Source organism: Gopherus flavomarginatus, chromosome 15, assembly GCF_025201925.1.
Source record: "Gopherus flavomarginatus isolate rGopFla2 chromosome 15, rGopFla2.mat.asm, whole genome shotgun sequence".
NCBI classification, from domain to species: domain Eukaryota; kingdom Metazoa; phylum Chordata; order Testudines; family Testudinidae; genus Gopherus; species Gopherus flavomarginatus.
In genome coordinates this window covers 24,284,655-24,299,112 of record NC_066631.1, presented here as the reverse complement: position 1 = coordinate 24,299,112, position 14,458 = coordinate 24,284,655, and the positions used below count along the sequence as shown (strand labels likewise).

General features: G+C 48.0%; 1 protein-coding gene across 2 annotated transcripts in view; it reads right to left on the bottom strand.

The window, feature by feature from the left end:
* DHX37 (DEAH-box helicase 37) overlaps positions 1-13,796 on the bottom strand; it is a 33,511-nt gene extending 19,715 nt beyond the window's left edge. For both annotated transcript variants that reach the window (XR_007769427.1, XM_050923485.1), the window contains exons 1-9: positions 13,597-13,796; positions 12,594-12,763; positions 11,546-11,658; positions 10,898-11,231; positions 9,821-9,969; positions 8,978-9,070; positions 8,244-8,340; positions 7,421-7,534; positions 5,070-5,171 (exon numbers count right to left, since the gene is read on the bottom strand). Coding sequence is in view for 1 of the 2 variants with exons in the window: in XM_050923485.1 (XP_050779442.1) it covers positions 5,070-5,171; positions 7,421-7,534; positions 8,244-8,340; positions 8,978-9,070; positions 9,821-9,969; positions 10,898-11,231; positions 11,546-11,658; positions 12,594-12,763; positions 13,597-13,699 (1,275 nt within the window). In the remaining variant the exon portion in view is untranslated. The remainder of the gene's footprint in view (positions 1-5,069; positions 5,172-7,420; positions 7,535-8,243; positions 8,341-8,977; positions 9,071-9,820; positions 9,970-10,897; positions 11,232-11,545; positions 11,659-12,593; positions 12,764-13,596) is intronic.
* Between the last annotated feature and the right edge of the window lie 662 nt (positions 13,797-14,458).

Here is a 14,458-nt window from a genome sequence, read left to right as displayed (position 1 = left end):
CTACGAGGAAAGTTGTCGTCCAAGACAGGTATAGCAGAGGGCCAGTCGTGAACGGCTCGACTGGGGGAGACATAAGTCTGGTTAAAACTAGGTTGAGGTCCCAGGTTGGGGCTGGGCGGCGCACCCGAGAGTGCAAGCTCTCCAAGCCCTTGAGGGATCTCGAACCCATAGAGCGTGAGAACACGGAACGTCCACCTTAGCCTGGCTGGAAGGTAGAGATGGCTGCTGAGTGTATCCTCAGCGATGATACCGCCAGGTCCTGCCGCTGAAGGCCAGAGGCAGACCAAATAGAGGGGATCGAGGCCTCAGCCGGAGCAAGATTGAGCGCATTGCAGCTGTAGACGAAACACTTCCACCTGGCCCGGTACGTTGACCAGGTGGAAGGCTTCCTGTCACCCTGGCTCAGTTACGCAGCAGCCACACCGTGAGGCGAAGAGGCTGCAGGTCCGAGTGACGAAGCCTGTCGTTGCCCTGAGCAATGAGGTCTGGGTGGGGTGGCAGGGTAATTGGGTCTGTTATTGACAGGCCGAGCAATGTGGTATATCAGTGCTGCCTGGACCACTCTGGAGTGATCATGATGATGCGCGCTCTGCCCCTGCGGAGTTTGAGCAGGACCTAATGAACCAGTGGGAACAGTGGGAAGGCATAATGGAGTTGGCCTTTCCACGGCATCAGGAATGCGTCCAAGATCGATCCCGAGGAGGGACCTTGGAAGGAGCAGAACATCTGGCATTTTCTGCTCTCGCGGTGAGCGAACAGGTCTATGTGAGGAAACATCTCCACTTCTGGAAAGCAGAACGCCTCACATGGGGCAGAGTGATCACTCGTAAGACAGGAAAGACCTGCTGAGTCAAAGCGCCAAGACGTTCCGAACGCCTGGGAGAAAGGACGTCACCAGCTCCATCGAGTGGGCCATGCAAAAGTCCCGGAAATGGATGGCCTCCTGACAAAAGGGGGGAGGACCATGTCCCTCCCTGGATATTTATGAAGCACATGGCCACTGTGTTGGCTGTAAACACCGAGATACAACGGCCTCGCAGCTGCCGCTGGAACCCCTGGCACGCCAGGCGGACTACTCTCATTTTTGGGGCATTGATGTGGAATGCCAGCTCCCGAGAAGACCAAAGGCCTTAAGCTCGGAGGTGACCATGAGCACTTGAGCAGAGAGATGACGCGTCCGTCGTCAGGGGCAGTGAGGGCTGGGGCAGATGAAACCGCATCCCTGCCCACACCAGGGAGGGAGTTAGCCACCACTCTAGGGAGCCTAAGGTGCTCGAGGGAACGGTGACTACCATGACCATTGGCTCCCTGTCCGGGTGGTACGCCGAGGTGAGCCGGACTTGGAGAGGACGGAGGCGGAGCTTGGCGTGTTTGGTTACAAACTTGCGGGCAACCATGGACCCAGGAGACTGAGACAAGTACGAGCCGAGGTCGTTGGGAAAGCCTGCAGACTTCAGATGATTGTTGCCATCGCCTAAAACCGCAGTTGTGATAAGCAGGCTCCGGCTAGGTAGGAGACCAAGATAGCTCCTAGGAAGTCCAACCTCTGCGTGGGAACCAGAGTGGATTGCTCTATAGTAATCATCAGGCCTTGACCTGTGAATAAGACCGTGGCGATGCCCACGCGCTGAGTGGTTTGTGTCTCAGAGTCTCCTCGGATAAGCGAATCGTCCAGATACGGAAAAACGCATATCCGACATCAGCGAAGGTAGGCGGCGACTATGGCCGTAAACCAGAAGTACTGACAGTTGGCTAGAAAGCGGAGGTATCTCCTGTGCGGAGGGAAGATGGCATTGCGAAAGTACGCGTCCTTCATATCCAGGGCGGCATAGTAGCCCCCAGGAGGCAAGGATGGACTAATGGTTCCCAGGGATACCGTGCGGAACTTCAACCTTATCCTAAACCGGTTGAGTCCGTGCAGGACTAGGAAGGTCTGAGACCTGCGTTCGAGTGGGGGACTAGGGCATAACGGGAGCAAAACCCCTTGCCCCTTTCATCCATCGGCGTCTGCACCTCTTGTACGAGGAATTGCTCGTGAGAGGGGTCCCTGAAGGGGGACAGGGCTGGAACAAATTAGAGGTGGTACCTATGCTCCACCGTGCGCAGGATCCAGCGATCTGAAATTAACTGGGGCAACGCCAGGAGAAAGCGGGATTGGGATCCCGGCCTGTGACTGGTACACCGCCCTCAGGCGCACCTTGGAAGGTTCGTCTTTGGTCCCAGTGGTAATTGCGAGGGACCTTGACCTTGGCTCTTTAGGGGTCCTGACGTTCGTCTGCGACCACCTTGGCCTCGCCGTTTGCCAAAGTCCTGTCTCTGGCTAGGCACAGAGTATGGCGGCTGGGGACAGAAAGGCCTGCGTTTGGTCGCTGGCATATGCATGCTGAGAGAGCGCATTAGGACCCTATTGTCCATCAGGCTTGGCAGCCTGGGGCTGTCTTTGCCGCGAAAGGCCTTTACCAACAAAGGGTAAATCCTGAATGGCATACTGCAGCTCCGGCCGGAGGTTTGAAACCTGAAGCCATGAGATGCACCTCATGGCGACACCAAAGGCCAGAGTCTTGGCTGCAGAGTCTGCTGCGTCCAACGAGGCCTGGAGAGACGCTCTGGGTACCCTTTTTCCCCCGTCCTCCAAGACGGCAGCGAACTCTTGGCGGGAGTTTTGAGGGAGAAACTCCATAAACCAAACTACCTTCACCCTGGTGCTATAATTATCGCAGCTAAGCAAGGCTTGTTGCTTTGCTACCCAGAGCTGCAGGGCTTCTGCAGAGTACACCTGGCGGCCAAACAGGTTCATTCGCCAAGCCTCTTTCGGTTTCGGGGCTGGCGCCCGCTGGCCATCATATCAGAATCGTGATCCTGAAGCATAAGATCTGCGCATGTGGGATGACACGGATGCGTGTCCGGATGGCCATGGAGGTACTAAAAGAAGGCACAGGCAGAGTCTCTGACTCTATCGGACCTTGCCCAACTCGGCACCGGGAACCGGCACCGGGAGGCGTACCGGTACCTGAAACGAGATCCAGACCCGCAACCAGAATGGTGCCTGGAGGTCGACCGAGATCTCGAGGCTCGGGGAGAGGCTACAGGAGTCAAGGTACTTGTCGCGGTGCCGGGAGTCGGAACGGTGCCGATAGCGGGTCGGCAAACGGGATACTGACCGGTGCAGCGAGTGCGACCAGTACCGATGAGGAAAACAGCACCGGGACTGCAAGTGGTGTCGGGCGTGCCGACAGGATCTGGAGTGTCTGCGGGACCGTGATCATGAACGGTGCCGCTCTGCTGTGCTGACAGAGGACGGTCACATGAAGAGACTGTATTACCCGCACCGGCGGTGCCGGGGTCAGGCAGCATCGACTCTGTCATGGCAATGAGATCCCTCGCCGTTGGTAATGTCTCCGGCGTGGAGGGAACAGCAGGCTCAACCACAGTGCATACTGGGGAGCTGTCAGGCACTGGATTCGACGGCCCTCGTGGGACCGGGATCGACGGTACCGAGGTCGTCAGAGCTTCGGTAGGTGTCGGTGCCGGGCGATCCGAGTTAGATGAGCTGTCTGGCTGCGGTGCCGTTGGCACGGAAGCAGCAGGAGCAATAAGCTCAACCACGGCGCGCGCCGGGGAGCCGTCAGGCACCGGATTCTACGGCCCTTGTGGGACCAGGATCGACGGTGCCGACGTCGTCGGTGCCGCAGCAGGTGTCGGTGCCGGGCGATCCGACTTAGACGAGCTCTCTGGCTGCGGTGCCATTGGCACGGAAGCAGCAGGAGCAGTAGCTCAACCACGGCGCGGGCCGGGGAGCCGTCAGGCACCGGATTCTACGGCCCTTGTGGGACCGGGATCGACGGTGCCGACGTCGTCGGTGCCGCAGCAGGTGTCGGTGCCAGGCGATCCGACTTAGACGAGCTCTCTGGCTGCGGTGCCGTTGGCACAGAAGCAGCAGGAGCAGTAGCTCAACCACGGCGCGTGCCGGGGAGCCGTCAGGCACGGATTCTACGGCCCTTGTGGGACCGGGATCGACGGTGCCGACGTCGTCGGTGCCGCAGCAGGTGTCGGTGCCAGGCGATCCGACTTAGACGAGCTCTCTGGCTGCGGTGCCGTTGGCACAGAAGCAGCAGGAGCAGTAGCTCAACCACGGCGCGTGCCGGGGAGCCGTCAGGCACCAGCAGGAATTGTAGGCTCTCTCGACCTCGGAGGAAGGGAGCGGTGCCGAGTCGACTTCGGTGCCGGCGACGGCCGGTGCCGAAAGGCCTTGGCAGTACCGGCGGGGTCCGGTGCCGAGGAGGCGCTTCTGCCAGCCGCTTGATCATCGCTCGGCGCCAAAGGTGGAGGGGTAAGTGAAAGTCCCGCTCCTTTTTGTTCTCGGCTTAAAAGCCTTGCAAATGGGGCACTTAGCTGTCAAGTGCGATTCCCTCAGGCACTTCAAACAGGAGTCGTGTGGATCTCCCTTCGGCATCGGCTTCTGGCAGGCCGAGCCCATTTTAAAACCCGGTGAGCCGTGCATGGGCTCCGGCACCGGGTTCATGGAGGGGGCTACTTCCTGAACCCCACTAACAATTACTAAACTAACTATGTTAGCAAAGAAAAAACGTATAACTATACAAATATATATATAAAAGGATTATAACTGCATAACTATATACGAGAACTACGAGTAGCTAGGGAAGTGGAGGTCAGCTAAGCCGCGCTCCACTGTTCCAACGACCGACACGGGCGGTAAGAAGGAACTGAGGAGCGGGTGGGCCGGCAGGGATATATATCAAGCGCCATGAAGGCGCCACTCTAGGGGGCGACCTGCCGGCCCACTGAGTTGCTAGGGTAAAAGTTTTCCGACGAATGTGCACGCGCGGCGCACACACCTAACTGGAATGGATATGAGCAATCACTCGAAGAAGAATACATAGTTCAAAACAAATTACAAGCAGGACAATTGCCTGCAGCGCCATTGCTGAAATGACTGCAATGCTGGCTGAGAGGACTGTAAATAACAGGCAGCAAAAGGAAAAATGCCTCTGTAAGCATCCAGATTTATAAAGGAAAACAGAGTCAGACCCCACTAGGATGAACGTTACCTGTATAGCAGGAGGAACAGCAGGGAAGAGTTTCTTGTTATCAGTAAAGTCTTCAACACGAAGGGTGGCAGACATAATGATTAGCTTCATAGGCTGCCCTTTCTGTGGAAATGCAAATATGCTGCGTTACGCTGCAGCCTGGCCACTTGTAATCAGTTATGTAGCACTACACACATGCATGTGCGCTGCTGTAACAGATACCAAATATAAGCTTCTGCCCCAAAGCCCTCACAGTCTGAAGGCATGAAGTGCAATATAAGGCCACAGGACAGTACAGAGGCGGCCAAATACTGTGGTCCTTAGACGGACAAAAATCCTATTGGCAATCCTGACTCTGCCACAGTCTCACCAAGAGGCCAGCCTTAAGCAAGGCACTGAACCTCCTGCTGCATGTCTGCACAGGTACAATAAAAACAAACACCTAGGAATTGTCATGCTAAATTAGCCAAGTGGTCCACTTACTCCAGCATCCCTGTTTCCAACAGTGGCCAGTACCGGATATTTCAAGGTACATAAGAACAGCCATACTGGGTCAGATCAAAGGTCCATTTAGCCTAGCATCCCGTCTTCTGATAGTGGCCAAAGCCAGCTGCCCCAGTGGGAACGAACAGAACAGGTAATCATCAAGTGATCCACCCGGTCGCCCATTCCCAGCTTCTGGCAAACAGAAGCTAGGGAAACCATCCGTCTCATCCTGGCTAATAGCCATTGATGGACCTATCCTCCATGAACTTATCTAGTGCTTTTTTGAACCCTGTAATAGTCTTGGCCTTCACAACAGCCTCTGGCAATGAGTTCCACGGGTTGACTGCGCATTATGTGAAAAAATACTTCCTTTTGTTTGTTTTAAACCTGCTGCCTATTAATTTCATTCGGTGACCCCTAGTTCTTGTGTTATGAGAAGGAGTAAATAACACTTCCTTATTTACTTTCGCCACACTAGTCATGATTTTATAGACCTCTGTCATATCCTCCCTTAGTTGTCTCTTTTCCAAGATGAAAAGTCCCAGTTTTATTAATCTCTCCTCATATGGCAGCCGTTCCATACCCCTAATCATTTTTGTTTCCCTTTTCTGAACCTTTTCCACTATGTGTTTTTTGAGATGGGGCAACCACATCTGCACACAGCATTCAAGGTGTGGGTGTACCATGGATTTATATAGAGGCAATATGATATTTTCTGTCTTTATTATCTATCCCTTTCCTAATGATTCCCAACATTGTTAGCTTTTTTGACTGCCGCGGCACACTGAGTAGATTTTCTCAGAGAACTATCCACAATGACGCCAAGATTTCTTTCTTGAGTGGCAACAGCTAATTTAGACCCCATCATTTTATATACATAGTTGGGATTGTTTTCCAATGTGCATTACTTTGCATTTATCAGCACTGAATTTCATCTGACATTTTGTTGCCCAGTCACCCAGTTTCGTGAGATCCTTTTGTAGCCCTTTGCAGTCTGCTTGGGACTTAACTATCTTGAGTAATTTTGTATCATCTGCAAATTTTGCTACCTCACTGTTTACCCCTTTGTCCAGATCATTTATGAATATGTTGAAACAGGACTGGTCCCAGTACAGTCCCCTGGGGGACACCACTATTTACCTCTATCCAATCTGAAAACTGACCATTTATGCCTACCCTTTGTTTCCTATTTTTTAACCAGTAACCAGTCCATGAGAGAACCTTCCCTCTTATCCCATGACCGCTTACTTTGCTTAAGAGCCTTTGGTCAGGGACCTTACCAAAGGCTTCCTGAAAATCTAAGTACACTATATCCACTGGATCCCCCTTGTCCACATGCTTGTTGACTGCCTCAAAGAATTCTAGTATATTAGTGAGGCATAATTTTCCTTTACAAAAACCATGGTGTACGGTAGGTGTAAGATTCTCCTAGAGGAAGTCTTTTCCTAATCGTTGTCTTATACCTTGAAGGATGAGGGTTTACATCCAAAGGTAAGGGTGAATGTCCTTACTTACTGAATAAATGTCTAATTTTAAATCCTCCTCAGTTCTTGGATTTGATGTCTTGTGGCAGTGAGTTATGCAGGTTAAATGGGTACTGTGTAATAATTTGTCTCCTTTTTATCAGTGTTTAAGTGTTTTACCTGTCAGTTTCATGGAACATCCCCCCAGTTCTTGTGATATAAGAAAAGACAAAGGGGGCTCTTTTCTTTGCTATTCTTTATTTAATCTAGCTTCCTAATACTCCTTTTTATTCATCTCATCTCCAAGCAGAGGAGTCTTAATTTTTCCACTCTCTCCTTTCCATGCATTTAATCATTTCTGTTACCCATTTTTGACCCATATCTGCTCCCGCTAACACGCGCAACCACCTCTGCTTTTCTTACCTTTCCACGAAGTGGCACGATGCGAGACAGGAGGCCAATCAGGATATCGGTATACACACTTCTTTCATGGGCCTCATCAATAATGATCACTTTGTACTTCAAAAGCAAGAAGTCCTAGAAATAAAGAAGGAAGCTGAGTCATCTCATCACATCAAGTCAAAGCTCAACCGGGTCTCTCTCTACGTTAAGGTTGGGTCAGTCATCTTAGTCATCACTTTGAATCTATCTTGGTTTATATGACTCTCCCACTACTGTCCTATCTGAGCACATCAGAATCTTTCGTGTACTGAAATGGATGGTCTTAAAACTGGGTGTGCTTCATTGGGGTAGAGGAAAGGCTGGTGGTCCAAATTAGGGATCATTTGCTCTCCTAACACCTATGTGAGGTAGGAAAGTGCTAATATGCCCATTTTACAGATGGGAAACGAAGGCACAGTCTTAGTCTAGCCATAGTTCACAGTCTAAGTGACTTGCCCAAGGTTACATAGGAAGCAAGTGGCAGAACAGGGGCTTAAACCCAGGTTTCCCAAGATGTAAGCTGGTGCTCTAATCCCTGGACCATTCTCAGTCTGGAGAATGCAATGAAGAAATCCCAACACCTATTCCTATGAAAGTCAATACAGCAGCTGAAACAAGAATTGTACCTCCAACAAGCATAAAAAGAATAATCATAAGACACCTAGTCGCCAAAAATACAACTGCTGAAAGACGTTTTGTTTCAGGAAGGAACGCTTTCACTCATGGCAAGTCCTAGCAGGAATGCGTGGAATTTCTCTAGAGACATTAAATGCCTCCTGTTTTTTCATTGCAGAAGGTAATTTACCTTCTGAATTTCTTTCAGTAGCACACCATCCGTCATGAACTTGATTTTGGTTTCATCTGTAACGTTTCCTTCATAACGTATTTGATACGAAACTACCCTGTAGAGAAAATACATCATTATTGCACAAACAAAGCCACACACTTTAAAAAAAAAAAAAAAAGAGCATTTTAGACCAAATGTAAAAAGCTAGGAAAGGAAGGAAAGTCAGAGTTCAGGTTATAATGCTGTCTTCAGCCCAATTCAGCTATGACTTGGTACCACAGCATAAGGTGCATGGAAGACCACAGATTGCCTGAGTCTCCACTTCCCAGACTCCAGCAAATACAGAATTCTACTGCCTTATACATGAACCTTTCCTTCTAAGAAAGCAGGATACAGAATAGCTTTATTTTTAACTAGCCCATTGTTATGACACACCTGCTCTCCCCTACACACAGCACAGCCACGTCTCCTTCCCCACCTCCTCAACAATCCACTGACTCTCCAACGGGAACCAGGAGGGCTTGTTAAGACCAAGACCACCATCGGTCTTTCTAGGGAGCAACAGAGCTGAGTTCATTGAAAACTTCCTACGGTTCCTCTCTGGAAAGGCCAGCAGAACAGGCTGCAGCTAATCCGACCCCAAGGTAACATCCCTCCAACCTCTCCCATGCAGCAGAAGATTCATACTAAGAGGGGGCTAGGTTCTGTTGCTTTTGACTTTCTTGGTTAGCCCCATATCTTTTGGCCCTTACCTGTGTGAAACATTCATTTCCTTAGCGACCCGATGAGACATCGACACTGCGGCTACACGTCGAGGCTCTGTGATTCCAATGATGCCATCGGAACTAGGATAGAGGAGGAAAGCTTTTTACAGACAAATCTAGGAAACAGGACAAGAGGAATTCCTCCAAGTGGGTTTTGGGCTTGTCTTAGAACACATGCAGGTTCTCCTTTATTGTTGGGAGGACCAGGTAATCCCTACCAAACTGGGTCCTTTGGGGAAGAAGCCTGGGCTGAAGAGGGAATATTGCAGAAGCAGAATGTTTATTGCAACTGAATGAGAGTGAGCTGCAGAAGGCAGGCAGCATTTAAACTGCGCTGCCTAAACTTGTAAAAGCAACAGTAGCTCCGGACAAGCCGCAGATGGTTTTTCACCATATAGAATGGTGTTTATTTTAATTTTGCAAGGAACATGTGGAGTATCTTGGAGAGATGAACCCACCAGCTTTCCCCCTTAGCTAACCTACCTTCAAGGTTAGTGACAAGTACTATAGTCCTACTGTGAAAAATAAAACAGTGATGTTTAAAACAAGGTAGCAGTTTAAAAGCTCTAAAATAAATAATCTTGAGGGACTTTTGTGCAAACTAAGGACTGCCCACAGATTTTTCTCCTTCAAGTTCATTTCACCTCCATCTGAGGTAGGCACTATTGCTGCTCATAGAGGTAACAGCACTAACACAGGAGTCTTAAGCAGAGACAACATTCCAAAACCAGAAAGGGATGGAACTTATATATATATATATATATATATATATATATATATATATATATATATATTCTCACCAATTTTCAGTATAAAAGAACAGAATCCCACCTGGCATAGCCTGCTTCATACAGAAACTGAGGCACTTGAGTGGTTTTACCACTCCCGGTTTCTCCGCATATGATGACAACAGGATTCTCGTTAATAGCTTCCATGATAACTTGTTCTTCAGCGAGGATAGGAAGCTTTAGCCTTGCTTCCTATTGAAAACAAAACAGAAACTTTATTTTCAGTTTGTGTGTCTTGATCCCTGTTTCTGCTTGGCTTTTTAATGGGTCAAGCTCAGTTAAAAAAAAAAGCTGTATGAAAAGTCTAAAAGATTCACCCCATCATGGATTTCCCATTCCAAAAGTCATGAATGATACTTTCACATACAGTCCAATACATGTAGGAGCAGAAGTGGATATAGATCCCTCATATCTAGGATATTTTGGTAACACGCTGCCTTCTTCATGGCTTGAAAAGTTATAAAATGTAGGGTAAAACACTGCCAGGCCAACCAGGAACTAGGATCAGCAAAATATTTCTTCCTGACTTCTCAAAACATAGCTGGTTACTCAAGCATGAAACTAAACCAGTGCTCTGATTCATTAAATTCAATGTAGTCATCTAAGATTCACTTGAGTTTAACCACATTTCAAATGGAAACTCATTCCATAACTCATTATCATATCTGCTCAGTGATAAGTGGACTCTCTCAAATTTCTGCAGAATTAAATCTATCTGAAACTACATTTAGCATAACAGAGCATAAAACCCAGTTTAACAATTAAGATTTTCAGTTCATTACACCAAAGGGCTTAAAATCTCAGATCATTAATAAGTTACATATTTAGAATTAGTGACAAATACAGATGTTTTGAAACAAAACTGAAAGCAGTTTCCTTCTTTATTCACTTGACAAGCTCAAAGCTGTGTGTCTAATCAGCAACAGTTGGTAACAGTAACACTTAAAGCAATGCTGGGAATGCACTCTAACATTGATAGCACTGCAAACAATGCACTGACTGATGCCGGTGAATCCCACAAGTCTCCATTTTAGTATTTGTCAAGAATTAGTCTAATGAAGAGTGTCACTCCAACTCCTTGAAGAATGCTCATTATGATGAATTACTAACAAAGACTGACCTGTATCTCAGATGACCTGTCCACTGGGATGAAAACTGCAGGCTTGGATGATGGCTTATGAAAAGCTTTTTGAAGAGCTGGCATGCTAGGAAGAGCCTGATCACTATTCAATGGCTTCTCAATGCATTCTTCCACCTTTCCAAAGTTAAAGCTGTCAGTGGCTGTCTTTTCAATTGCTTCTTTATGCTCTTCCTCTTCATCCTCATCAGAACTATCAGAGGATTCAGTCTTCCCCTCAGTCTCCAGTTCCATATCTAGTCTGTGCCTTTTTTTATTTGCACCACTGATGCTACTAATCTTCTCCGGACACGTGGTGCCTTCTTCTTGTACTGTCCTAAAACAGAATATGTACACATTATGGGCATTTCCCCCCAATATAACTAGCATTTTCACACTTCAGATCTTCGCCCCTCAAAAAAGAAACCATCTCAAAGAACACGAACCTGTAATAAGTCTCATTTTCTTTCTACCTCACCATAACTACCAAACTATTTTTACTTTAAATAATTTACAAATCTATCAAGTAATATTTACAGTAACTTAGGCGAAGAAGCCATTTAAAGCAAAAAAGGAATCTATGTGCAACACAGAGACTGAGAAAGCAATAATAGGCCTGAGTTGCAAGAGCAGCAATAGATGGACGTTTACCGTTTGGTCTGGTACATGCGTTCTCCAATACCCAACTTGGAAGTGGTGTACAGAAGTTTCATTTCAACCTCAGAAACCTGGACCTCATTTAACTTTCTTAGCAATTCAGTTCGCTACAGAAAAAAATATATAATCACTGTTAGAACTGCTGTACCAGCAAAAAAGATTCACTTCAAGTTCTATCTTACTTAGCTACCAAGTCAACTGCAGTTTAGCTTGAGTAAGGACTAGGGGACAGAGCCATATTATATTTGCATGCTGGGAAAAACCATAAGTTAGAGAGACACACTATTGAAGTGTTGCTAGTGACCCCATGAGTAAGGCTGGTCAAGGATCATCATCCTATTTATTTCTCTACATTTTAATTGATGGAATTTTGTCTCATTTTGGTACAATAGGGGTATTGGAGCCTTTTATTTTGCTATTCATCTTGAAAAAGGTAACGTATGCCCAATGCTTTTTATTTATAAATAACATTTTTCACCTTCAAAACACTTTGCAAATATGAGCCAATCCTCACAATAATACTTTTAAGAATCATCCCTACTTAGATACTCAAAGTGGTTAAGTGACTTGCCCAAAGCAGGATTAGACCTCAGAAGTCCAAGGCTCCCAGATCTACACTCCTGCTCTCTCACTGCATTCTGATGTCAGTGGTAAGACTCTACTCAAACTTTGTCCATAGCAGCACACTGTACCAACAGTCCCCGGGTAGCTGTATACTTTTACCAAACAAAGCAGCAGTTAAATAGTGAACGCTGTTCCAATTTAAACTGGCAGCAGGCTTCAGTGTCAACCTCCCACTGAAATGCAGGCGGCAGTCTACACAGTTCTTGACATTGCACTGGGTCACAATAAGGTGTCTAGATACACCTCTGCTCCCCCAAGCTGGTGATAGGCAGATGCTATAAAATGATTCTAAGGATAAAACCCTTGCTCATATTCCCAGGGAAGCCACTTTGGAATCCTGTTCACAACAGCCCCCTTTAAACAGTTTTCTTTAACACTAAACAGCTGGGCAGAGCCTTATGACCGGGGTGCAACCTACCTGATTTTTCTTCTCTTTCTGCTCTAAAACTTTCTGCAATATTTTCCTCTGTTTTTTGCTCAGGGGCTTCTTCTCTCGTTGTGTGACACAAGCTACTTTTTTCTTCTTTGTCTTTTTCCCTGGCAGGACCAGGGCATTACTTCCATCCACTCCTTTCAGCTTTGCCTCATCTGAAAGTGTTAGTTATGGTCAGTCACAGTCTTCAGATAGCTTATTTTTAACAGGCTTATTGCAAAGCTCGCTGCTTTTAAATAAAATGGCAATAACAACGATTACATTATTGACAAAGCCAATAGGATTGCTGTGCAGGGAAACAATGCTCCTCTCCTTATGGTTGCTTTCATGATAAAAATCCGTCTTTTCTTGTTATTGAGTAATACCACTGTGAAAAAGGCTACGTTTTCATAATCAAAACATTGTACCAAATAATCCTCCCTTGGGAAGTGAGCACTACCTCTATTTTCATAATGAAGAAAGAGGTACACACAAGCTAGGTGACTTGTCCAAGCCCATACACCAAGTTAGCAGCACTCAAAAGCTCCACCACGTGGGTCTAAAACCGACCTTGTGTTTGGTCTCAATTTATTGTCAACTCTTGTTGCTGCTAAAGAGTAAGTAACCCTGGATTTATTGATAGGCTTGTATCTGAGATCAGGGCAGGTACAGCACAAGCAAATCCAGTGCAAGTTTCCCCACACGATCAATGACAATGTACCTCAAAACCACGACAGCTGAAGATGAGGGTCAATTCAACCTCCCAACCAGTTCATTTTCTTCCAAAAGAGAGACATTAGGGCTCAGCAGGAGTGACTTAGTGCGCAAAGGGGTCACCCATTCAGGAAGGAGAGTGAGTGTACAAGGAGGTGTGAGCGTGCAAGGGCCACCCACTCAGGAAGGAGTGAGTGTGCAAAGAAGTTACCTAGTCGGTAGGGGGCGAGTGTGCAGGGGGGCGCCCATTCCGGCCCCTCTTCCCCGCGGGGCGGTCATACGGCGCCGGACTCACCTCCCAGCTCCAGCTGCACAAGCTCCGGGGCGGGCGCCTGCTGCCCCCCGTCACCCCCCGGCAGCCGCGCCTTCCAGTTGTGCCTCTTGCGAGCTTTGCCCATGGCGGGGGCGGGCGGGCAGCACCAGAAGCAGGGACCCTGCCCGAGACAGGGAAGCGGCCACCGGTAGCGCAGGCACCCACGTGCGGCACCAGAAACAAACACTTCCGGGGTCGCAACCCCAGATCGCGCGAGAGCTGCAGGGTCAGGTGGGCGGGGGCGGGGCGTGGATAGAGTTGCAATGCAGAGCCTGGCTTTCCTCTCCGTTGTGTGTGCAGAGCAGATCAGTTGCATCTTTCTATTGCCCATGAACTCAGCAAACCAGCACTGGCTGTTTCACCTCTCAGATAAAATACAGCTGCAAGGGTGTGTGTGTGTGTGTGTGTGTGTGTGTGTGTGTGTGTGTGTGTGTGTGTGTGTGTGTGTGTGTGTGTGTGTGTGTGTGTGTGTGTGTGTGTGTGTGTGTGTGTGTGTGTGTGTGTGTGTGTGTGTGTGTGTGTGTGTGTGTGTGTGTGTGTGTGTGATTAGAATGCATGCAATGGGACTAATTGGAGCCTTCAGGTTCCTGACAAATGGCCTGCCCAGTATCGTATTTTGGAATCATAAATATGCATGTGAGTAGCCCCATGGGTTGCAATGGAATTTAGGCAAAGTTTATCCACCTTGGATGAAGGGCAGAGTTGACTGTGCTAATCTGGGGGTAAGTGACTGGCCTCTTGAGACTGAGAGCAAATTGCATATTATGTGATGTTTTGTGTAAGTGACCATTTATCACGAAGTCCAGTTTGTCTGGATGGCAAGATAGACTGGAGAGTCTAAGGG